Source organism: Trichinella spiralis (assembly GCF_000181795.1).
Source record: "Trichinella spiralis strain ISS 195 chromosome Unknown Scfld4, whole genome shotgun sequence".
NCBI classification, from domain to species: domain Eukaryota; kingdom Metazoa; phylum Nematoda; class Enoplea; order Trichinellida; family Trichinellidae; genus Trichinella; species Trichinella spiralis.
This window is the reverse complement of record NW_003526943.1, coordinates 11,585,780-11,610,370: the sequence shown is the minus strand read 5'-3', so window position 1 is coordinate 11,610,370 and position 24,591 is coordinate 11,585,780. Positions and strand designations below refer to the sequence as shown.

The 24,591-nt window shown below is 30.5% G+C and overlaps 6 protein-coding genes across 6 annotated transcripts; 4 read left to right on the top strand and 2 right to left on the bottom strand.

The window, feature by feature from the left end:
* Positions 1–1,203: 1,203 nt before the first annotated feature.
* Positions 1,204–2,872, top strand: Tsp_06627 (hypothetical protein). The gene is made up of 3 exons (XM_003378595.1): positions 1,204–1,321; positions 2,106–2,238; positions 2,851–2,872. Exons 1-3 carry the CDS (start codon positions 1,204–1,206, stop codon positions 2,870–2,872), a joined length of 273 nt encoding a protein of 90 aa, XP_003378643.1.
* Positions 2,873–4,323: 1,451 nt separating this feature from the next.
* Tsp_06628 (SNARE domain protein) lies at positions 4,324–6,969 on the bottom strand. Its single transcript, XM_003378594.1, has 5 exons — positions 6,754–6,969; positions 5,093–5,465; positions 4,805–5,022; positions 4,439–4,501; positions 4,324–4,407 (listed from the first exon to the last, which is right to left on the bottom strand). Exons 1-5 carry the CDS (start codon positions 6,967–6,969, stop codon positions 4,324–4,326), a joined length of 954 nt encoding a protein of 317 aa, XP_003378642.1.
* Positions 6,970–7,175: 206 nt separating this feature from the next.
* On the bottom strand, positions 7,176–10,118 carry Tsp_06629 (phosphomevalonate kinase). The gene is made up of 5 exons (XM_003378593.1): positions 9,934–10,118; positions 9,570–9,839; positions 9,277–9,483; positions 8,080–8,122; positions 7,176–7,850 (listed from the first exon to the last, which is right to left on the bottom strand). The coding sequence occupies exons 1-5, from the start codon at positions 10,116–10,118 to the stop codon at positions 7,176–7,178; spliced, it is 1,380 nt and encodes a 459-aa protein (XP_003378641.1).
* Positions 10,119–11,128: 1,010 nt separating this feature from the next.
* On the top strand, positions 11,129–14,508 carry Tsp_06630 (putative tetratricopeptide repeat-containing domain protein). The gene is made up of 10 exons (XM_003378592.1): positions 11,129–11,178; positions 11,759–11,909; positions 11,990–12,230; positions 12,291–12,419; positions 12,487–12,689; positions 12,753–12,818; positions 13,223–13,419; positions 13,477–13,666; positions 13,934–14,042; positions 14,438–14,508. Exons 1-10 carry the CDS (start codon positions 11,129–11,131, stop codon positions 14,506–14,508), a joined length of 1,407 nt encoding a protein of 468 aa, XP_003378640.1.
* Positions 14,509–15,519: 1,011 nt separating this feature from the next.
* On the top strand, positions 15,520–18,092 carry Tsp_06631 (histone acetyltransferase type B catalytic subunit). Its single transcript, XM_003378591.1, has 11 exons — positions 15,520–15,523; positions 15,768–15,896; positions 16,016–16,088; positions 16,140–16,257; positions 16,311–16,449; positions 16,918–17,071; positions 17,125–17,229; positions 17,298–17,404; positions 17,466–17,617; positions 17,681–17,797; positions 17,889–18,092. Exons 1-11 carry the CDS (start codon positions 15,520–15,522, stop codon positions 18,090–18,092), a joined length of 1,302 nt encoding a protein of 433 aa, XP_003378639.1.
* A 2,766-nt stretch (positions 18,093–20,858) lies between these two features.
* Tsp_06632 (conserved hypothetical protein) lies at positions 20,859–24,567 on the top strand. Its single transcript, XM_003378590.1, has 10 exons — positions 20,859–21,267; positions 21,830–22,036; positions 22,457–22,556; positions 22,643–22,880; positions 23,033–23,101; positions 23,171–23,278; positions 23,343–23,407; positions 23,455–23,590; positions 23,924–24,335; positions 24,410–24,567. The coding sequence occupies exons 1-10, from the start codon at positions 20,859–20,861 to the stop codon at positions 24,565–24,567; spliced, it is 1,902 nt and encodes a 633-aa protein (XP_003378638.1).
* The last annotated feature ends 24 nt before the right edge of the window (positions 24,568–24,591 follow it).

Here is a 24,591-nt window from a genome sequence, read left to right as displayed (position 1 = left end):
AAAAAGCATGAACAGTATAAAAACCGTTATTGAAAATAATTTGAACAGCTAAATTGAATTTATTAAATATCGCTTTATAAGTTCACGTTTCATAAACGATCCCTATTTGTCGACGTATATTATGTAATTATCATTTAGTTGTGTACAATAAATAAAAATAAAATTACTAATAAAAAATGGGCAATTTTTGAATTACAAAGTGATATCATTTCAAAAGTTCAATATTATTCATCGTTTCTATGTATAATTTGATTAATTTTGTCGATGAAAATTACCGAATACTGTTTCAATTTAAAAAATGAAACAAATTTATTGAAATAAATTTTCAAAATGCATCATTCAATTGTAAAACGTTTTATCAGATAATACTTGAAAATCACCGTACTGTATTTCGTCTGATCAGATTGAATAGTTCTCAGTTTTGTATAAATGACGGACAGAAAATCGATAAAACACGCCTTACCGGCCATTAATAAGGTGTCTTATCGGTAGATCTAGGTCAATTCTTGTTCAGGTGGAATAGCAGCAATTTGTGACCTTAGGAAGATTGCAATGCGCTTCGGTGAATTTGCTTGTAAGTTTACAAATATTTTCCTTTTTTTTCTTTATTTTTCTTCAATTATTAGAATATTTTTGAAATAACTATCCAATAGATGAATATCTGATATTAAAATTGTGACAGAGAGATTGTTAACATATTTGAAGAAATCACAATTGTCGAATGGATGAATATTTTGCTAATCAGTTTTCAAGCGTGCGTGATTTATCTATCTACTTTTGAAAAATGATTCGAAATTGTTGTGGTGTGTTCGTGCGTTCAATTATTAATAAAAATTGATATTGTTTATGTTCATATTGATTGAAATGTGTTGAAAGAAGATAAATAAATAATACAATATAATTAAGGATAAATGAAATAAACATTTCAATTTCACTTTGAAATCATTCCGTTTGTTGTTGATCGTCGAGATGAGAAAGGTGAAGTATTAGGGGAAATTTCCCAGCGGTAGTTTAGCATTGAGATAATGGAGACAGTTTTATTATTTATTATCCATCTTCAGTGAAACTCTGTTGAATAGAGAAGCAGGGAAGGAGGAGAGGTGAGAAATTTTTTGCTTACCGTTTGTTGTTAATTTTCAAACAGTTCAAAGCAGTGAAAAGTGAACATCTCGCAAGCTGTAAGCGGAATAATCACAAGCCAAAATGTACAATCTGCTACGGCAAGTGGAGTTGCAGTTGACAAAACCAAGCCGTCGACACGCGCACGCTGGAAGCACAAATGCGAGCAGTAGAACAGCAGCAGCACAATGTTTACTAGCCTGTAAGCTGGGCAATTGATCTTCCTATCTATCGATCGCCAGGTAAGCAAGTTTTCTAATTATAATTCGTCAACAAACATACACACACACACTGACATGGTGAAAATGACGACAACGCCATTTGACGATCATCATATGACCCACCCACCCATTCATGCTAGCTAGATTCGACTGCTAGCTACCTACCTATAGCTATATCGACTACCATACGTACTTATGGAAATTGAAATTTGTATTAATGTACAAAAATTTGATTTTTTCAAACGTCAGCATACTTTTCACCATATTCTGTGGATTAAAGTTGAAAGATTGTTCAAATTTGGAAAGTTACAGCTATTTTTTTAAAAATAAAATAATCTACTTTTTTTACATGTATCCGTATTATCTGTATTAATAGTGCATAATATGAACAATAATTTGTAATGTGAAAATGAAACGAGAGAGAAATTTTGAAATTATATTTGATCAAGTTCAACAAACAGCATGGAAAATGTTGATAATTTCCGAAACATTAAATTTGAAATTTAAATAATTTCATCAGAAGATCAACTTTTTTTTGCAGTAATAAAATGTAACAAAAGAAAGATGCAGCAGTTGATTATGAAAACAAACTGGGAGATACAAAATTTTTTTTAATCATTCACGTTGGCATTGTTCAATTGTTAGTGTAAAAAAGATTTGATAGTGTTTTTACGTACAGTTTATCGAATAAAATTGAACATTAAAATTTCGTTTGAATAGATTATTATAATTTAAATTCAAAAAAATCCAAATTACCTGTTCAAGATTGGCTTGGGAAGAAAAATATGATTATGGCGATCAATAAGCGAGAAAAAAACAATAATGAACGACGACGGTTGACATTGAATAAGAACGTTGACGTCAAAAGTTGTAGCAAAATATTTAGCTACTCAATAATGTAAGCGTTGCAAATGAAAGAGCTTTTCAATTATATTATTTGTATTTGAAAATTTTTTTTAATTCATCATTAAATTCAAGTTCAACAATATGACAAAGAGAAAATAATTTTAATAACAAAGAATAATGGTGGATATTCAATTTTATTCATAAACATTTTTCATTTTGACTTGTGGTGAATTGATTGTAAATTTCAAATAACTGTAAATTAACAAACTTTTCATAATTAACGAGCATACTGGTTGGACTAGTTTGATAGGGAAAATTTAATTTTAAATACTACAGACATTTTAAAGTGATTGGAAGTTTTTTCGTAAACTTTTTTTTTGCATATATTAAACAAAGCTTTGCAACATTTACGGTACTAGTATTATTTTTACCTGCTAATTTTGAGAAAGAGCAAATCTGAATTGCAAGTTGCATTTTCATTATTATATCTTAGCTATATATATATGTTTAATGTTTTGTAATTTAGAATAATTATTAAACAATTTTTTCAATTATTTATCACGTCAGGTCATTACTCTCGATTCGAAAGAGAGCAGTGTTCAGAAAAAAGAAAAACGCAACATTTTACTCGTGTTATCTGCAGTTTTAAATAATTTTTTTTCAGTAAGAAAAACATTACATTTTAGAACAACAGGTTGTTTTTTGTACATGATAAAAGTTTTTTATTTTAAATATAAAATTTGAGCGAAATGAATAATATTAGAAAAATAATTTTCAATGGCTTGGACTTTATTAGATAGATAAATAGATAATATGCTTCTTACTTTAGCACTTTGAGAGGAGTTGAGGGGTTTTTAATAAATTTCCAGTTTATTGATTAATAACTGAAAATGGGATTTTCTTCTCATTATTGAATATCATTTCTTTGTTTAAGATTTCACAACAGAATAATATCATAATAGAAGACCGATATTATTAATTAATATTTATGCTATTGTACAAAGAGTTAGCCATTGGTATAATATACTGCTTGTATGGCTGTATTCGTTTCAAAAAGTATCATGGCATCTATCTTACATCTATAATAAATTTGGCTTGTCATTGAAAGGGGTTTCGCAATTTGAAAATTCATTAGCATATTAAAAGTTAATTTTGTACATAAAAGAAACACTAACTAAAATAGAGATTATAAAAATGAAATTCAAAAAGAACAAGAATAAAAGTTGTCAAGCATGTTACGAAGTGGTTAATGTGAATATTGTGCTTTAATTTTTGCTTGTAAATTCATTATTAATAGGTCATGTCAAAAATACAACAACAACAACAACAACAATACTATTACAATTAAAGCAAAAATGGAGATTTCTTCTATTTGAAAATGGATTTAAATAGAAATTTAAATTTTTACTGAAAAAGTTGATATAAAACAAAGAAATTTGTTGCCATGTGTCAAAAATCATATTTATCAGAAGTAGATGAAGTTTTAATATTTGAAAAAATTCTAGGAGAAATTTAGAAAAATTGAATAAAATTTGAAATTCGTGGTGAAAACACAACAACAAAATTAAGAAATAATAGTTGAACATTTATAATGTAAAATTATTTTTCTTTTAAATTGTATAAATAAAATATACTGGAAATTTGAATAATGGAACTTCACCTGCAGTAATAATAATAATAGAGGGGTAGAAATGCACAGTGCAGGCTTGTTGATGCTTTTTCAAAGTCGTCTATTGTTTCCGGGTTGGAAAGTTGTCATAAAAATGCAATTAATATAAAAACTGCGTATGTAGTGAATATCGATCGATTGGTGACGGTAATGATGATATGCAATTTTGATGATCATGATTGTGCGCTGTTGTTGTTGTTGTTGTTGTTGCTGCTTGCCATTGGTCAGAGTTTGTTGCGCCAGAAATCAATCAGTGTTCATCATCAATTAGCCAAAATCATACACATACAGAACATGAGAGACAGAGAGAGAGAAATAGAGACGATCACGTTTGTAAAAATAATAACAACAGGAAATGCTGAATTTAATAATAACATCTGTCATCACTGCTGACGACTGACTAGCTGCAATTTTTCAAAGATCAAACACAAGTTGCATATTTTATCATACAATGATCAAACGGTCCACTTACTTTTCAACTGTACATCTAGAAACGTTGGTTGCATCTGATAAATCACACGACGACACTTCAACGCTCCATTCACAAACCTTCTCCAACAGTTAATTAATTATTCACTTTTACGTGAATGGGAAAAATTGTCCAGTTATACAATACACAAAATTGTGAATCGATCGAACAAACACACTAAATAAATAAAACCAACTATCGATAACTGTATATGTATAATAATCTTTTTTTTCTTGCTTTTTTCCATTTTATATTTTCCAAATCGAAATTCATCTTTGTATGGATAAAATTGTGACTAAATAGAACAAGCAATTCGAAAACAAATACTTCATCATTTATTATTCACAAAAAAAATTATCCATCATTAAATTTAAAAACAAAAGCCAAACCGGAGATTTGCACTGAATAAATCAAGTTAATTTCAAATAATTTATGCTTTCTTCTCTTTTCTTATGGAAGCTTCGGTATCCTTCCAACAACTGAAGAAGCAGTTGCAGAACCGGTCGAAGGTAACAGGGATGCTTTTTTCTTGTCATTGCCAAGAATGCGTCGCATTTGTCGATTCTGATCATCGACCACCATGTTGGTTTTGTCCGCTTTGCGGGCCACACGGTCAATAAGCTCATTCTGTTGCTGCACCTCTTCTCCAAGTGCTATGCCAAGCTCTTTTAAACGGAGTAAATTATTCTCCATCAATCCTATTTCAAAATAGCAATGCAATTATTCACAACTTACATATACATATACATATATATATTGTAAATATACCTAAATTGCCTTCAATTTCTTGGTTCATCGATCCCCAGCGGGTGCCTTCGATCATCTGCCTAGTCGAATCGGCCAAAGTTGGCTTGTATTCATTGCTTCCAATCGTACCGGGATTGTCGGAAAATATTCCAGTAGAATCATCTTTGATCCTTTGCACCGTAAATTGCAAATTTGTCCCGTTGCGAACGGATTTTTCAACCGGCTCTTCTTCGGATGCTTTAGGCAGTGGCTTGTCCTTGTTGAAATAATTGCGGATATTACCAAACAAACTTTTGACGCTGTTCAAGTGGCGTTGAGTTTGTTTAGTCGTCGACTGGATATCGCCCAATTTTTTGTCCACCTTGTGCAACTTTTCACCTTGTACTATAAGATCCTACAACAACATACAAATGAAGAACATTTTCATATCAAAGAAAACAATATTAAATTTTCATCCTTTGCCCACGTATCATATAAAAAATAATAAAATTGAATTTGAAACACTCAATGAAAAATATACTTCGACAGTCGAACAAACGTAAAATAAAATAAACTGATACATGCAATCAATGGTTGTATTCAATTTCATTACAGCGCTATACTAACCACAGCCCGGTCGTCAAATCAACTATATTCAAATGAAACATCATTTTACTAGGTTACTGTAGCTACAGTACAACAATTTTTGACTAAATAAAGTTAATCTGTACATTCAATTGATTTCAATTAATAATCTGAAATTATTTGAAAAAAAACAAAATGAATTTCAAGTCAAAAGCTTAACGCTTTCTTATCAATGCTAAATGATTTGATTTATATGCTTCAAAATTGAGTATTCCCGACGCTTGAAAAGTTCAGCTTTCATTTTTTTCGGAAATAAATTTTTCATGTTTTCACCCATTCTCAGTTAACAGAACACTGCAACAGCCGAAATATACACTCCAAATACTAAAAATTGATTATCCGAAATGTTCAATTCTCATGTCAAATGAAGCCATGCACAATGGCAAATCTCTGAATGGGATGAATTTCACACGTGTTCAAATGTTATTCATCAAAATGAAATGCTGAAGTAAGATTGTTCATGAAAAATTTTCACCTCTATGCGCCGAAGTCTTCAACAGCAAAATGCATCAAGCAATAAACCTGTCAATCAGAAAAGGAAGTCATTGACCTTGAATATGATGAATCAAACAGCTTGTCAATGGAAAAATCGCGTCACCTTACCTCCGTAGAAATTATCTTCAAAAATACGAACAAAAATTAATCACTATAATTAAATAATAAATGAATATTTTTATGTTAATCAAGCGACGTCATATGAATTCAATTAATGTAATTCAATACTTCCACCGCTTTCTCTTAAATTTCATTTTCCGGTAAAAGTTCTCAACAAACCTAGTATTCTAATTTGTATAAATTTGCATACACTTTATGTGAAAAACGTATTTTGTCACATGATCAAAGGAATCATTTTTCGCTGACAATAAGATTTGCTCAATATTTTCCAATGAAATTACTCTTGAGTAAACAAAGAAGAATTTAATTAAAACGGCTACTGAATAATTGTTTGCTTTGATGTCACTTGAATTGAACTGAATCGAATCTCTTTTATAAATTGAATGGATTTTTCTTTCTTTTCAATAATTTAATCAGCTCTTTGAAATTATGATTTCATTTACCTGAGCAGTGGCAAATCCAATATCTTCAGACTCTTGCAAAGCTTTCAAGCTTCTTCCTGTACTGGCCAAAGAGCTTTGCAATGCCGCTTCAATCTGCTGTTCGTAATAGTTGATATCATCGAAATTAACCGGCTCCTCTTTTGTGTAGCCCAAAAAGTTATTCTTGTCTTTTGAGTTCGACTCGAAACTGTCATCTTCATCGAACGGATTCGCCATTGGCAGTTATTCTGAATAAAAACAAACATGGAGAATACAATTTAATAAATGGCAATAAAACTCTACAAGCGATGAAAACTTAGACGCAATATATATGTATATCTAACATGTAAAATAAATATACATGTATATTCATATGTATATAACGTATAAATAAATAAATAAATAGGAATATGTGTATGCATAAACGCATGTTTAAACAATCATCATTTTTCTATATAAGAACATAACATCGGGGCAGTGGCATTTAATACGCGAGTAGCAAGCTGTTCAATTCTGGATATAACATCATTTTCCTCGTTATTTTCAATTATAAAATCCCATTCAACACCAGCATCCAGTGCGCACTCTGTTTCTGCATCGTCGACTCCTGGACAAAACGTCCACCCGCGTTGTTTTCGGATGCTTTCACTCGCCTCAATGCGAAGCTTACACAAAAAACAATCCAACCGTGAGCCGTAATAACGTTTAAAATAAGCGAGATCAGTTGGTCTGCGACAGTCGCAGATAATCCACATAACCCCATCAGTCACATCCTGACAACGCTCTTCCACATCTTCGACTGCTTGGCGACAAAAGTATTCCGGATCTTGATTGCGTATAGCTTCACCCCATTTGACCATCTCCTTCCGATAAAGCTCTTTCCTGTTTGACGAGCCACTCAACTGTTCATAATCGAGACCTTTCAGTTTCGCATATTCCTGTTTCAAAGGATTGCTAATATGGACAAGATAAACTGCAACCCGCCCGCCGCTACGTCGCATTATTTCCTCTTTGAGCAATAATGAGATGAAATCTTTCCCACTTTTCCGCTTCCCCGAAACGAGAACGATAGCCACAGGAAGGCGACGATGATGATGAATTTTCTTTGAAACATCCATCTAGATGGCAGCACTTTTAAACTTCATTCGACACTACATTTATCAATATAATTTTTAAAAAGAAAATTGACACAAACAACCTTACTTTCGAGAAAAATTATATATAAGTAAAAAAAAGAATTTATACAAAAAGATAATTAAAAATTTTTAAAAATGACACGTTAATCAGTGGAAAGATGCATGAAATTAAACAGCAACTAATGTATAATAAGACAAATCAATAACAAACCGTGCGTGTCAAATGGACATAAAATAATGACAACAACAAACAGCTGGACGAGACAGGTCATAAGTTCGCTATTGTATAGCAAATAAATGATTTTCAAGTAAATAAATTAAGTTTCTTCCAGAAATTGTTTTATTCTTTTATTTACAACATTATAAATTTACTTTAAAGAGAAAACTTTTTTCATTTCTCAAATTTCAGTTTAAAAATATTTTTTTCATCAAATTAAGCTAATTCAGTTGTTACAGTAAGAAATTAATGACTTTTTTATATTCATTTGCTTAGATAATTCAAATTAACAATTCAATTGCATTAAGGTTCATTCATTTTGATTTTCTTTCCAAAAAATAAATTAATTAATAATTATAATGTATAATATTATTTTAAAAATTGTTGTAATTCATTTAATTTTCGCATTTAGATTTCAAATTAAAAAAAGAATGCTCTTTAGAGAATTTTTGTTTTTCCAACTTTCAGAAAATTTGTTTTCCACAGAAGTTTTCAAAATGCTTTTCTGACATTTATTTTATTCAAAATTTAAAAATTTATTTGTGTTAAAAGTTTCCAAAAACAATCATCATGCATAAAGTCAGTAATTTCATAGAAATTAAAATTACACATAACAAACGATTAATTCGAAAATATTCATTGAGAAAATGTATTAATCAATACGAATTAAAATTGTTATTTGTCAGTGAGTGCATTTGGAAAATGCTTGTAGTTTCAATTAGGAATCAAGTTTTGCACATAATATTACAAATCTTCAATAAGATACTGTCGATAAGTGATGAAAATTATAAAATAAAGTAATGAAAACAATATCAAAAAAAATAAATGATGCATTTTTTTCTTTCTGGCTTTCAACTGAACTGCGCTGTTTGGTTACAAGGTTTCGATTGCTCGGCTAGAATTTCACCAATATTGTCTAAATGGCAGTTGACACATTCGCAGCTTGCATGCAACAGTTGTGATGCATACTGTTTGCAATCTTCTGGGTATCTAATTTTAAAATGACAAAAATGAAAATCTGCCTCAATTTCTTAGTTTGTTGAACAAAAAATTTTTATCATCATCATTTATCAATTTATTTATTTATTTATTGTTTTTTCATTCAAAAATTTTACAGAAAAGTATTTAATCTATTCAAAATTACAAAATAATATGCAATAATTGTTAAAAATAAAAAACAAAGCAACTTACTCAACAGCACTGCATGATTCTGTCAAATTGTGCAATTCGTTGGTGATTTTTTTCATAATTATGAGTCTTTGAAAAGGATTTAAAAAATTTTCACTGAAAGTCATTCTCAAACATTGATACAGTCCATCAGTATCGTTCCCTTCAGCGGTGTAGTTGTTATTTTGCAAAATATCCGCAACATGATAGGCAAGTTTCCAGGATTCTATGCTAAATGAAAAGTAACAAAATTTATTACAATTTTTCAATATTTTAATTTGTTGAATAAATAAGTTTCCAAATTAAATGAAACTTACAGTCTGTTAGCCTTTGTCAGTTTATTGATGAAATTTTGCAAATGCGAAAATGAGCTGTTTTCGAGCAACGAAGTGTTATAAAATTCATTTTTCATACAATGGAAAATGAGCAAATTTGTAGTGCTTGTGTAATTTTTAGTGTAAATTTCAAAAGGGTCTGAATTTTCATAAAAAATACTGGAATTGGTTGACGTTGAATTATTCAATTCCACTTGTGAGTTGTTGAATTGCGGGATAATTTCCGTCGACTGTATTTTTGAGAAATTGTAACTAGAAGTTAAAGAAAAGAAATACTTCAATTATGAATAGAAAAATTATTGATCGTATCAATGAATGATGAAAATATGTGTGTTGCATGTTTTACCGTTGCAGACAGCTGATGATATCTTCTTTCAGTGAGTCAGCTTTTAACATTTCATCAGGAATTTCAGCTAAATGTTCAGCATTTTGTTCTAGACAAGCAAAATATTGTTGAAGTTGCTCGTTGGAACAGTTGAAATTTGCTAAACTCAAGCCAAACAGAGAAAACAACCAAACGATAGGATGCATTTTCGCAAACCACATTACCAAAATGATCTACAACCCCTCTGATATAAAAGATGGACTGAAGCATCTCAAAAAATTCCAGACCAGTTTACTGGAAATTATAATGCAAAATTGAAAAAGTGAAAGCTATTTTACATCTTCATTGCTGCTAGTTTCTGCATGTAGGAGTGGGGGAAAAAATTTTAAACTACAATAGCAACTGGATAGATGGAGCAGAAAAGATGAAGAATGCAAATTTCCTTTTTAAAATGAAGGTTATCATTTCAAAAGTAAAAGCAGTAGTAGAAATGTACTTTAATAGAATAAATGAAAAAGTATTTATTTTCAATTTAAATTTGCCAATTCTGTTTGTATTGGTGTGCAATTAACTGAAGAAAATAAAAACAGCTTTTAATCTATTGGCTAATTTGATGTGTTTTATTGTTGATTGTCGAATTTTTCCGGCAAACATTAGTTTTTTTGTCCCTTTCAAAAATAATCACTCAACGAAAACTTTAAACTGCCAAATTATGGCATTTAAGTTTACACTCAAATTTACTGAAGCAAATGTTGAATTTGAAATTCCAGTTCTTGGAAAGCAATTAAGCATTTTTTGTCACTTTGAAGTGACAAAGCAAAGCATCCTCCTGTGAAGAATACGTTCTATAAAAAATTACAAAATCAACGACATATTTTCATGTTCTGTAAATTAAATGCAAAAAGTTAAGATGAAAAAGAAAAAACACTTTCTAAAATTGTTACCAGAAATGCAAATTTAAATGCTACTTCAAATATTTTGCACTTTAAAGTTGTCCGTTTTGATGCCTAAAAGTTTCATTTTATTCAACTTGGGTTTATTATGATTAAAAATTAAAATTTAATTCTTTCAAAATTGGAGAATTGAAGAAAAAGCATACATGATTTTAATCATTTTTATTCATTTTAATCTGATAATTTGTGCAAATAAGCTTATTGCACAAATAAAAATGAATCAAAATATGGAAATATAATCAAAATTTTTTTGTTATCTGATCATGATGAAAAAAAAACGAATTCGAAATTCTGTAATTGCTTACAAGACATTGTAAGTTTATTATAGAATAAGAAATTAAATTTTGCACAGCAAAATTTTTAATTAATACTCATGAATGATCTGCATCATTGATTGATTGTAGATTTGTTTAATGTTGCTAAGCACCCAAAACCAAAGCAATCATTCGTAAGTTAGAAATTATATCGCACAATTTAAGCAAATGCAGTTCATAGAAGATGGAGATAAAACAAAAACAATTTACACTCTGGTATTTATATATTATTATATTTTGCTCAATATTTTTTTTAGTAATTTATTCATTTTTAGATAAAAGAAGGTCACTACAGTGATGTGATCCCACTTTTAACATTTCAACTCACCATTAATAATAATGTTAGTTTGAATATAAATTCAAAAAAAAGAAGTGTCTTTAAAGCTTTTGCATTTAGAATCGCGCAGCTCTTTCTTTGTTAGCTTACTGCTACTGGCAAATACAAGCATTCAGTTCTGCTGCTGAATGCTATCGACAGTTGACACTGCTTTATCCAAATCATGAAAAATATAGGTAAAAGTTGGAAAATTTTTGAAATTTTGCTTAACAAAAAATAAAATCGTAATCAACATATTTTAGGTTATATTTAGCACAATGCTATTATCATTCTTACATGCTTGATGAAGCAATGACGGCTGCAGGAAAAATAAAAAACAACGAATTACTTCACAGCGCTATGCAACTGCAAGCAGCAATCAAGTATGCCGCAGATGACCTTATTAGTGCTCGAGTACACATTTTAAAAATGAATTAATTTTTAAATTAAAATTTATTTAAATGGCGTGAATTTATATTTACACTTTTTTGCAGATACTCGTACAGCAGAGTTCTCAAGAAGATACTGGTACTCAGATAAACTGGGGTTGCTTGTGCTTTAAAGAAGAAGATTATCCGGCAGCATTGGAGCATTTTTTGAATGCTATGAACAGAGAAGGTTCACAACCTGATCTTATGTACAATCTTGCACTGTGTTATTACAAAATCAAACAGTACGCCCCTGCATTACATTACATCGCTGAAATTATAGAGAGTGGGATAAAAAATCATCCAGGTAATAAATTCAGAAATATTTCATGAAGTAATTTTTCATTTTGAAGAAATCAAATTTCAGAATTGAGTATTGGTATGGCTGCTGAAGGCTTGGATGTACATTCGGTGGGCAATACATGGACGCTGCATAGGACTGCATTGGTTGAAGCATTTAATCTGAAAGCCGCTATAGAATACAAACTTAAAAATTGTAATTTCGAACTCTTCTTTTGAAATTCTTTTCAATTCTTTTAAAAACTTTATTACGAGCTATTCAGATTCTGAAGCTGCAGAAACATTATCTGACATGCCTCCTAGAAAAGAGGAAGATATAGACGCAATTACATTGCACAATAACGCATTGTTAAATATGGATTCAAATCCAGTTGAAGGCTTTGCTAAGTTACAGTTTTTGTTGCAGCAGACATATTTTCCACCGGAAACATTTTCTAACCTTCTTCTACTGTATTGTAAATACGAGGTAAGGCAAATCGCAGATTTTCATATTTAACAACTGTGAGATGTATTTATTTAAATTTTATAGTATTTTCACGTAGCTGCGGATGTCATGGCAGAAAATGCACATCTCACTTATAAATATCTGACACAGGTAACACTCGTCCATTTATTGTTTTTCTTTTATCACTTAGGAATGCGTAAATTGTAATTGTACAACTCAAATTTGCAATCTTCTGTAAAATTACAATTATCGATTAAATATACATTAGCTGTACAATTTTTAAATTAATATATTTGAATTTAAAACAATTTTAATATTTAAATCAATTTAAGTACAATCAGAAACAATCAGCACTATTACTAATCAAACTGTTTAACAAATTGTTTGATGCGCATGTTTAGGTGTTATTTGCTAATAAAACTTCATACGTTTATGAAATTTTAAAATAAGCTTTTGCCAATAAAATTATATTTTAATACAAAAGAAATGCATTAAAGGTTTTATTTACTTTTTATTTAATAACATATCTTAATGCAGTACTCTTATTGTTCTAGTATATGTACGACTTCATGGATGCTATTATTACTCAACAAGCTTCTCCAGAAGAATCATTTTACAAATTTGACAATATGATACAGCAGCAGAGCGAAATTTTGCGTAAATTGACAAAGCGTATACAAAATAGCCAAAATTCAAATTCTGAAGAATCTACCAGGAAAGCCATCGCTGCCTTTGACGAATCTCTCGAACTGTAGATTTTTTTTCTGTTTCAACTTTTATATTAAATTTAAACTTGTTGCAATTTCAGTTATTTGCCAGTTTTAATGGCACAAGCAAAAATTTACTGGGATCAGGCAGATTACATTCAAGTTGAAAAGATATTTCAAAAATCTGTAGAATTTTGCAGTGAACATGAACTGTGGAAATTAAACGTCGCCCATACGCTTTTCATGCAAGAAGGGAAATTTAAAGAAGCGGCAGGATTTTATGAACCAATTGTAAAAAAATTTTTTGACAGGGTAAAATTTTTAATTTAATTATTAAACAAAATAATCAGTACAAGTGAAAATTTGTCATCAGATTTTAGATGCCAGTCCTATAGTTTTAGCCAACTTGTGCGTTTGCTACATTTTGATAAATCAGAACGAAGAAGTAAGTTTTTTTTATTTAGTGATAATAAACAATTCCTTGAGAAATATGTTACAAATCTTTATTTTATTTCAAATTCATTCTCTGCTAATGATATTTTGATTATTTAAATCAAGGCAGAAGAATTGATGAGAAAAGTGGAGAAAGAAGAGGACAAGCTTGTTTTATCGGATCCAAATGCTAAGCCCATTCATCTTTCCATCATCAATCTTGTCATTGGGTATTGTTAGAATTTATTGTCATATATATATATTTTTTAATTTTTTTAAATATTAATATGCTATTTATTTCAGTACACTTTATTGTTCAAAAGGTAATTATGAATTTGGAATTTCTCGAGTAATCAAAGCATTGGAACCATATTCAAAAAAACTGAGCTCTCATACATGGTTGTACGCAAAACGTTGCTTCTTATCCATGATTGAAAATTTGGTGAAACATGTATTGCAAATTCGTGATAGCATTTTGAAAGAATGTATGATATTTTTCGAAAACTGCGAAGGTCAATAATGCAAGTGCTTACATTTTTTGCTTTGCTTTAACGTATCATTTATTTACAGAATATGGAAAATTTGAACCTTCTGTTAAAAGTAATGCTTTAGAACATAAAAATGTTACAGACTGCAAAAAGACTATTGGCTATGAAGCAAGACTGCTCAATGCGTTGCTGAAAAATTACATCAATTCGTGATTATAAATATTTCATTCAATTTTTAAATGACTGGAATTAAACTGACTGTTAATTGAAAAAGAAACTATCGGTTGATATTATATGATAAAAATAAAAATAAAAGCACATTAATGCGTCTTGCTTTTCTTTTTTATTTCCATGAATGACGATTTTTGAATAAATATTCATCTTACTTTTCTGATCATTATCCTCATTGTTAGTCTTCAAGTGTTGCAGGTCTGCAACGAGTTGTTCCAGGAAAAATCAAATTCAATATGACGTAAGGCGTTGCAGTTCAGCGCCAAGCTTTACTGTTAGACCGTTTCATGCTTCTCCTGTGCTTTGAAGACATCGATCGACCAGATAGAATTCCATGAAACACACGCTTCCTCATCTTTTCGACAAACGGGATGCATCACTTCTCTTTCTAGAGTAGCTTTTGGAATGTGGGCGTTGTCGATTTACACGAGATCCGCTTCTTCTTGTTGATCTTATTCTCTTTTCATTTATTCGATTTATCAGTGAATGGGATGTATCGCTTCTGTTTCTGGAACAGCTTTGAGAACGTGAATGAGAACGTTTCGCATGCTTGAATGCTGATTTAACTGAATTCACCATTTAACTATTTTTATTTTACATCTCACAATAAAACAAATTTAAATATAAATTGAAAACATTTTACTTGAAAAAAGTAAACTTTAAAACGACAACTAATGATTTTCACGTATAAATTCACGCAAAGAATTTCTATTTTTTTAACATCATGAAAATCAAAGTAAATTCTCTCTTATTAATGATAAAACTTAATATTTTAAAATTATATTAATTATTTTTTATGCATGGGAAATATTTAAAATTATTTTATTGAAAGTATTTGAAATTATCACTAACACAATTTTACCAGTAAGAAAGTGTTAAAAATTTTGCCTGCCACTGCACTGTTAATTTGACAATCATGACAAATTTTGAATTATTATTTATTATTTATATTCACCTTTTTAACATTTAATCATTTTCTAGACTCTTCTTTAAATGAGTTAAAATTTGAAAAATTGTACTTGAAAATTAATGATTACCCTGTATGCGGAAGTTGTTCATTAAGATTGTTGTTGACCCACAAATTTCAAAGGATATTCATAAGAAAGTCGTTATTTATCATAATCAAGTGGTAACTATTAAGATTTGTACAATTTGAAATTACTCGAGTTAGATTTTTATATGTACATGAGCATGTTATTCATATAAATTCTGAAATTGAAGAATTTATAAATTTTATTTAGCACATAACTCGAATAAACTTACATCAGCTGAATTTTCATATCTCAGTATGGATCTTGATAGAAACTTTCGAATGGAAGTATCTGTTCCTGACAGCATTATGGCTGTGGAAGCTGTTCGATTTGCTTTGGGTAAGTTGAGTTTTCCATTATTTTTGTTTTATTGTTGGATTGATTATTTCTTTGCAGTGATTTATCATTATTTTAATTTCTTTAAAAATACTTTTGCATAATAGTGTTCAATTTTTTAGTTCCACCGGATGGATTTGAATCCGAAAGAAATTGGTTCAAGCCTAGATATGCAAGTGCAATATTTGAAACAGAGTAAGTGCAACTTTTGCATCGAATTTCAACTGTTTACATAAGCTGTTTTAGTGAAGTGATATTTGGTTATAATATGGTCGATATCCGAATACTACTTTCGGCTTGTGATTTGAAAATAAACATTGATTACGACTTCGAAATGAAAGCACCTTCTGGTTCCAGGGGCACGGTACTGCTTTGTATCGCCCATTTCTTTTTATATTTATTTTTTTTTATTATTAGTGTGATGATATTGGAAAGTTTATGAAGAAATGTTTGCCTGAGGATTCGTTGGTCACGCATGATTTCAAGAATGCTGTTCATGATCAGTGGGATTTTAAGCCGTACGGTGAACTGATTTATAGCTATACAAGTGAAGAGGGTAATATTATTTGATATATTTTGATTTTGCTGTTAAATCTGCCAAAATTTGTTGATCATGAAGTTGTATAATTTTTAAAATTTGCATTTCTCTAAATGCTTGTTTTTTTCTTGATCCTTTTAAAATTATTTCCTTAATAATTTGTTCGTGCAATAAGTTGATCTGATTAACACTGACATTTCTTTTATCGAGGCATCAAATTATTGTTTTGTCAAATTTGTGCTAAATTTAGAGATCCATATCGTTTGAATCTTATTTTAAATTTGAGATTGTTTTTTTCTTTTACTTTCACAACTAACCACCCAAAATATATCATTTTCTGAGATTATTTTATTGTTAAAATTTATTTTTCAGCACAGTTATAGTAGTATTAAAAAGGATTGTTATGATAGATGAGTATATTAAATTGAAATGAAATTCATTTTTTATTTTCACCATTATTTTTTTATATAGTTAAATTTTATTTAGATGAGAAAAAGAAGACTTTTGAAATCTATCATGTCGCCAAGCCGAATGAAAGTTTTCTGGCATATTTGAAAAGAATGCAGTATTGTGCACTTTGGTTTATTGAAGGATTAAGTTTTACTGATACAAATGACGAATGTTGGCACTACTTTGTTTTGTATTGGAAAGAATATTTTGATTGAGTTTTTTTTAATCTGTGTTTTATTGAAGACTCGAAAAAGTGACAAATAATGGCCGAGTTTATTATGCATCAATGGGATACTGCAGTGTGTATGATTTTTATGCATACCCGGATGGTATTCGTTCTCGTATTGGGTATATAAGGAGAATTTGCTGTATATTTTTTCATTTTTATTTGTAATTGCTTGTTTTTTGAATTTTAGACAGTTTTTTATTTTTCCACCATTTCAAAAAAAAGGACATGGTGCAAAGTTTTTGCAAAGTGTTTTGAATGCTCTTCGTTGCGAGCCTCGCGTTTTGGAAATTACAGGTATATAATTTATATTATTTTTTTTTGCGATAAAATTGAATTTTATTTATTTTACTTGCAGTTGAAGATCCAGTTAACGAATTTTTAAAATTGCGTGATTTTATTGATGCGAAAAATTGCAGTGGGTTGTCTTTATTTCAACCAGAAAATTTGAAAGGCGGTTTTACCAATGATATGGCATTGGAGGCGTTGAAAAAGTTGAAAATCCATTGCGTATGTTCGATTTCAATTTTTCAAATATTCATATTATACTTTTTGAAATAATCTTGATCATAGAAACAGGCTAGACGTGTTTATGAAATTTTGCGTCTTGGTTGCACCAACATGTTTGATAAAAATGAATTCAAAGCTTATCGGTTAGATGTGAAGCGCAACATCATGAAAATTTACAATGTAAGGCATTTGTTGTTGTACATTCTAAAAATCCCTTTGTGAATTTAAATTTAATTTTTAATTTAATGTAATTTTGTTTTTTATATTTTAGATAGAACAAGCTGATTTGGAAGGCATACAAGGAAATTTGGATATGAACGTGAAAAACAGCTTGATAAAGAAGGATCGCAGCGAACGTTACAAAGTCTTGCAAGAAGCTTTTGAAAGATTGATGCAAGATTACAAACCTGTGGTGGATCGTTTAAAGAAAATGGAGAGCCTTCCACCTGCTATTTTCATCGGTGGATCGTCTTAAATAGGCAGAACTTGTGAATTAGCATTGCAGTATGCAATTTCTGACGGTTTGCATTTATACTATTTATTTTTACACTGTTTATTTGCATTGATTTACCACATTTTTTTTATTTGCTAAATTGAAGATGCGCATTTCAGTTATATCAAATTTATACGCATTAATAGACAGTAAAAGAAAAATGAAGTTTGATATTGAATAAAATATTTAAATGCATATATTTAATAATGATTTTATTTCATCAACTATTTGTGATGTATTTTTGAAAAAGTGACTGGCATTTTTGGCTGAAAAAAATTAAATCTTAATATAAATTTTTTACATATGAATCTGGAGAAATGGACATAATGGTTGATAAAAAGTTGCAGTTCAGCGTTATGATCTGTAACATAAATGCAATTTTAGTTCAAATGTCTGAATAAATGAAATTTAGCTCTTCTAAGCAGAAAAATAGTGGATTTGATTGACTGAAATGCATGAAGATAACATTTTCCTCAAGAAACATGGAGAAGGAAATATGTCGAATTTTTGATGTATATTTAATTTTCAACAACAATAATAACAATTGGTTTAAATAGTAATTTCATGTTAAGTTTTTGAAGAAGAACATAACATGAAAAATCAATTTAAATGCCGCGCGCAAAGTGTTCACGCTTACTCAAAAAAAGAAATGTTGCTAAGCCAATCATAGTATCTTTTCCTTGCCCAATCGAAGAGTTCCATTCTTTCCTGCAATTCGTGTTTCAAAATGAGACGCTCAATTTATGTTAAGAATTTTATTTTTTAATGCATACTGCATTGAAAAAAATTTTTTTAATACCACTTGGGTGGTTGTCATTTTTTTGAAATTTTTTAAAGATTAATCTTGAAAATCCTGTAAGTGGTGTATACTGTGACCTGTTTTTTTCATTAATAAATATGGAACATTTGTGTGGAGGGTGAATTTACGTTTGCAAAAGTTTAATAATAAATTGAAATTTTATAAACAGTTGAAAAATGATTCAGCTGTTGTTGCAGCCTGTTTGGTATGGTTGAGCTGCATGGTGTTGTAAATGAGCGATTGACATCGAAATAGTGATTAAGCGAAATGTTTCAGTCGGTTGATGATTCAACTTGTGATATCCTAAAGAATTGTAAATATGCCTTCGACGTTGTATATAAGTGTTAAATTTAGAATCTAATCAATATTACAATTGTGTCAGTTCTGCTATTCTATTTTGCATGTAAAGTATACATTGATGCTTGTGCATTCAATTGATTCAAACTGTTGGAAAATTGGCGTTGCGTTGGTTTTTCTGTTTTTTGTGTTTTTTTTATTTCTGAAGTGTATTTTGAAAAATTTTCCTGTACCACATTCCGTTACCGTTGTCGGTAGTTCGCGTATCTTTCGTTGGCAAAATTTGCTCGTATCCTTTCTCCATGCTGCCATTACTGGTTGTTCTACTTTACTTTGGTAAGTTTCCGGCTTTTGGCAACTTTTAAAAGATGGCCAAATTTGTTTAGCATTAAAACTTTTGGTTGAGTTCTTTTCGTCGGCATTTATAATAAATAGACGTAGGAATTGTTTATATGAATGTTTAGAAGAAAATTAATGATATTTTAAAAAGTTTATCGCATGACTAAGTATAGTGGATTACCTAAATTAAAAAATACACCTAATAATTTTTAATTTTTTTTTTCAGTTTGATTCATAGTGTTAGCATGTTTTCTTAATTTTTGTACGGTGTAATGAAATAACAATGTTCTGTCATTAGTGTTTGGTTTTATTGGAATGATGGTCTCGGCGAAGATTTAATGTTATTTTCCAACTGGCCGACATACTGTGTTTGCTGCTTTGCAACGGGTATTCATTTTTGAATTTTGATTTTTTGGAAAATTTTTAATTTCATAAAAAATAATTTGCTTAGTATTAATTTTTGCTCTTTTTTTGTTGTCTAGCATATTTTATTTATGACGTTAGTGACATAGTATGGCACGGGAAGATTCGAGAAAAAGCAGAAGTTCTTCTTCATCATTTTGCAGTATGTAGAAGTTTTGTGATTTTATTTATTCCTTTTAAATTATTGCTCAATTAATTATTTAATTATACTTATTATTTAAGTGCATTCATTAATTTGTAAATTTGAGTTAGATATTAAATTCAAATTGAAAAATTAACTGTGAATTTTTTTTATAATTTAAATAATCCGTTTAGCACATTTTTAATAATTGCTTAGTTTTTTTACTTTTAGTCTGCTCAACTGCAGCCTTGTGACAGCAGGGTGGTAAAATAATTTTAAAAAATGTGGTATATGTATGTATGTAAATTTTGATGATATGTATTCTAACAATTATGAATGTTGACGAACCGTTTTAGTAAAGAAGTTTTTTTTTCTATTTGTAATTTTATGTTTAAAATCTTGTATATTGTGCAATAATTAATAATTTTTTTAATCTTCACGCATTTGTATGCATAAATAAATGACAGGAAAAGAGCAATGTATGTATGTATGTATGTATGTAGTAGAGAACTGACGAACTGTTGGGAATTTGTGCAGTGTGTCGAGTTTCAGTTTTCTTAGGTGTGTGTGATAATATAGTGAAATGAAGGTGTTAAAATTATTTTTACACATCACTTGGAGAATTTTGGACAAATGTGCGGTGATTGTTTTTCAATTACAGTATTTTTGAAAAGCAGGATAAATAAGAATATACAATATGAACAAATTTATTTTCAGTGTTTTAACGAAAAAGTGACTACATTATTTATTATAGATATTGTTTGCGACAATGTACGTTGTGACAGCCGTCCACGCGGTTGGCTATTGCATCGTAGCGATGATGGTGGAAGTGAACACAGCATTTTTGCATGCCAGAAAGTTGATGCAAATGGGTGGCTTTTCTCGTGAACAGCTTTGTGTTCGTATCAACATTGCCTGCAATTTGGCAACATTTTGCACGTTTCGCTTTATTCCTCTGACCATGTTGACGTTAGCCATTTTCACCGAAAAGAACCGTCTGCCCAGCTGGTTCTGGATCTACTACAGTATTTCAATTGCCGTACTAAATGTGATAAATGTGATTCTGTTCTATCGGCTAATCCGAACCGACGTGCTGTCAGTCGGAAGATATAAGCAGAAGTCGTCGAATAAGAAGGATGAGTTGTGGAAAACACATCGAAAAATGGATAGCGGATGTGGTTTTTGCGCTAGTTTGAATTTAGTTGAATACGAAAGTTCTGCCGCTCAGTTGGATACTGATAATAATAATTAGATTACATTAATTTTCAATTAATTTAATCATATTTAAAATTATTTCCAAATTGCTTTTTGGTTTAATTTCGTTATTTTATCTTTAAATTTTATTATTGTTATTATACGAGTATTTATTTACAAAAGTTGATTGCTAATTGGACAGTTGTTGTTGAAGGGCTGTTTGTAATGATTAATGCTGGGGAGGAAATATTTTTGCTAGTGTTACGTTGTTGCTGTGCTTAAAAAACAGAAAATGGAGCGGGTATTCAAAGTGTTACCTGTGCTATTTGTCAAAAAAGAAAAAAAAGAGTCAACCTTTTTTCCCAAGTAGAGATAATGTATATTTTTTATTAAAAGATAATTTTCATATTTTTTATTTTATTTGGAAAATGTTGCGCGCGGTCGACACCGGATGGTTTTAGCTGTTATCCTTTTGTTTGTTTGTTTGTTTGTTTATTTGTTGGAAGTTTGTTGATTGCACTTTGCCATTGTGAGGCATTTTTGTAGACAGAATGGAGTTGAGCCGTCGCATTGTTGGCCAAGAAGTTGTCGGTGCGGATTCTGAATTGGAAAACTTTGTCACGGTGGTACAAATCTGGTGGAAAAAGCCCCACCTGGTTCACCGACGAATCAAAGGGGTCGACACGGTCGAAAATCCTTCCATACCCGAGCGGACGATGGCGACTTTCACACGCTGCGGTGCAACGGCCGACGGTGGGACGTTTCGAAAGCGAAAATTGATCGACCGTACCGGTGGATGTTTCGTCGAATACATGTGGGAAAGTAAATTAAATATAAATTTAATGACAAAATTTAAGCTTGATTTATTATTACAAAATCAAAAACCCTTTCCTCCCCTCTCCCTCTCTTCGTCTCTCTCTTCTTCATCTTCATCATCTGCCTTTTTTGCACAATACAGTTTAAATTAAGAAGATTTTTTAAATTTTCTAACAGTATTTTTTGTTTTACTGAAAAAATTAATGAGTTAATTTTTAAGTGTTAATATGTTGAAGTGCAGTAGTATTTTATTATTAGTTTCATGACAAGTTAGATAAAAAGTGATCTTTTTTTGTTCTTTTACCAGTTAAATATTCATTTTATTTTCATTATTTTTATTTTGTTTTGTTCATTAAGGTGACGATCGGTTTATTTGTGTTCCAACATCGGATGACAGCGAGCATTGCTTTTACAGTCGACCATACGGTGTGGAAATGAATACCGACAAAGATGACGGGTATCAAAAAAATTTTTTTCTTCCCTCTATTATTATATTGAAATTTGTGTACTTGAAGTAAAAATAATTTTGTGTGTGTAATTCAGTGTGAGAATTCTCCAAGCATTTGTTTTTGAAACGTCTGAATCAGAAGGTGCTGTTGATGATGATGATCAAAAATTGTTGGAGATTTTCAGTTGTAAACTGTTGAAAGCTATGCACAGATGGATATCCCACAAGAAAGGCAGCTTGAAATTGTCCAACACATTATCACTAGTAAATCAGGAACGTTTCTGGACACATTATCGTAAATTGAAGGCCAACTATGCGCGTTCCTTGATCAACGTAAGCGAAATATATATATATATTTTTTTCTTTTTCAAATAATTTTATTCTAATATTGCACAGATATTCTGCAATATGAATGAATTGTTATTTTTATAATGATAAAAAAACAAATTATAAACTGTCATTTTAATTCTTTTATTAAATAACAGGATTGGACAGAACGTTCTCCAGCAGAAAAGACTGTATTTGAAGATATATCAATTGCTGCATATTTGTTGGTATGCGCGATCTGTATACTTACTATACATACATCTGATATGTGGTATGTGAACATTTGATTTGTTTAGACAATTTGGGAAGAGGAACGAATTGAAAAAGGTACAACTGAAATGCAGTCATTTGTCGATTTGGGATGTGGAAATGGGCTTTTAGTCTACCTACTTAATTCAGAAGGGGTAAGCTTGTATCGATTAATGAAGAAGAAAAAAATATATTTTTTTTTCAAACTTTCAATTTTAGCATTCTGGCTTCGGTGTGGATCAACGTAAGCGTAATATTTGGGATAAATTCTCCAGTGTCTCACAGTTAAAGGTTTTTCTCACAAATGAGAATGATCAATCTATTTTTTAAGTGAAACAATAATGTTGGAACTTTCAGGAAATGCGCATCGATTTCACAGGCAATTTGGATTGGCTTGGCAAGCCGAATTGGATTATAAGCAATCACGCGGATCAATTGACACCTTGGATTCCAATTTGGGCGACAAAGTTTGCATTTTTGTTTCATATTAAATTAACATAATGTAATTTTGATTCTTTCATAGACTCAATGATTGCAACACTTTCATCATCCCATGTTGTCCGTATGATTTATTTGGCAAATATCAGCGTCAGCACAATGGGCAAAGTCATTACAGAAGTTACTTACTTTACATCCAGGAAATCATGAACTCGCTCGATTTCAGCATTAATCAAGATTTATTGCGCATCCCGTCCACAAAAAGGGTACATATATATATATATATATATATATGTATATATATATATGTGTGTGTGTGTGTGTGTGCTTGTTGAGAATTGATATTTATAATTTTTGTGCAGATTTGTTTCGTTGGTCGTCGTGAAAAGCCATGCGAGAACGTGGAGTTGAAGGTTGAAGCGGTGTTGTCCCAACCTTGTGGTCGACCACTTCATGTATCGTCCATTGAAAAGCTTGCGGACAACTCGGACAAAAAGTCCAACACCGGTGAAAATGATCCATCGCGTAATTGTAATCATCTTCCTCGCAGCTTCACAGACGAGCTGGTTTATCGAATTGCCGCATATTTGTTACAAACGAAACGTTTGAAGCGTATCAGGTTGGACAAGCAGAGAGTGCTTACTTGGAATTTGGGTGGCGAAGCGAAAATAAGCGACTGCCTGTTGTTGTTGGACGCTGAGGAGAAGCTGATGATGAAGAATATGTTTGGAGGGTTCAAGACTCTGCTCAAAAATAACCACCAAACATTTCAAAGTAAATTAATTTACTTTGCGTTTCTGGTGAAATGTTATTAATTTTCAACGCGCGAATTCAAATTTATTTTTCAGTTCAAGCTGGAAAAGTTCGGCTTCGTGATTGGAGCACGGTCGAAATCAAGCACAAGGAAATGAAAAAAACAAAACCCTGCTGGTTCGACAGCACTCATCCAAACGGATGCCCTCTTACTTCTGATAAATGCCCCTTTTTGCACACGTACATTTTTTAGATTGCACAGATTACAATTTTTGCC

Bases quoted from the DNA above. Each gene is read 5' to 3' on its own strand.
- Tsp_06627 (XM_003378595.1), top strand. From the start codon at position 1,204: ATGTACAATCTGCTACGGCAAGTGGAGTTGCAGTTGACAAAACCAAGC. The intron at 1,322-2,105 runs GTAAGCTGGGCA...TACCTGTTCAAG, and splicing joins AGCACAATGTTTACTAGCCT to ATTGGCTTGGGAAGAAAAAT. The intron at 2,239-2,850 runs GTAAGCGTTGCA...ATTTTTTTTCAG, and splicing joins ATATTTAGCTACTCAATAAT to TAAGAAAAACATTACATTTT.
- Tsp_06630 (XM_003378592.1), top strand. From the start codon at position 11,129: ATGATGAAAAAAAAACGAATTCGAAATTCTGTAATTGCTTACAAGACA. The intron at 11,910-11,989 runs GTACACATTTTA...ACTTTTTTGCAG, and splicing joins ATGACCTTATTAGTGCTCGA to ATACTCGTACAGCAGAGTTC. The intron at 13,667-13,933 runs GTAAAAAAATTT...ATTTAAATCAAG, and splicing joins CAGGATTTTATGAACCAATT to GCAGAAGAATTGATGAGAAA.
- Tsp_06631 (XM_003378591.1), top strand. The intron at 17,230-17,297 runs GTATATAAGGAG...TTTGAATTTTAG, and splicing joins GGTATTCGTTCTCGTATTGG to ACAGTTTTTTATTTTTCCAC. The intron at 17,798-17,888 runs GTAAGGCATTTG...TTTATATTTTAG, and splicing joins ACATCATGAAAATTTACAAT to ATAGAACAAGCTGATTTGGA.
- Tsp_06629 (XM_003378593.1), bottom strand. From the start codon at position 10,118: ATGCATCCTATCGTTTGGTTGTTTTCTCTGTTTGGCTTGAGTTTAGCA. The intron at 9,484-9,569 runs GTAAGTTTCATT...CTTTTCATTTAG, and splicing joins CTGACAAAGGCTAACAGACT to CATAGAATCCTGGAAACTTG. The intron at 7,851-8,079 runs GTTTGTTATTGA...GCTGCCATCTAG, and splicing joins ATGTCCATTTGACACGCACG to ATGGATGTTTCAAAGAAAAT.
- Tsp_06628 (XM_003378594.1), bottom strand. From the start codon at position 6,969: ATGGCGAATCCGTTCGATGAAGATGACAGTTTCGAGTCGAACTCAAAA. The intron at 4,502-4,804 runs GTTGTTGGAAGG...TTATTTATTTAG, and splicing joins GTTCTGCAACTGCTTCTTCA to TGTGTTTGTTCGATCGATTC. The intron at 4,408-4,438 runs GTAAAAGTGAAT...TAACTGTTGGAG, and splicing joins GGACAATTTTTCCCATTCAC to AAGGTTTGTGAATGGAGCGT.
- Tsp_06632 (XM_003378590.1), top strand. From the start codon at position 20,859: ATGTACGTTGTGACAGCCGTCCACGCGGTTGGCTATTGCATCGTAGCG. The intron at 23,279-23,342 runs GTAAGCTTGTAT...TTTCAATTTTAG, and splicing joins ACCTACTTAATTCAGAAGGG to CATTCTGGCTTCGGTGTGGA. The intron at 24,336-24,409 runs GTAAATTAATTT...TTTATTTTTCAG, and splicing joins TAACCACCAAACATTTCAAA to TTCAAGCTGGAAAAGTTCGG.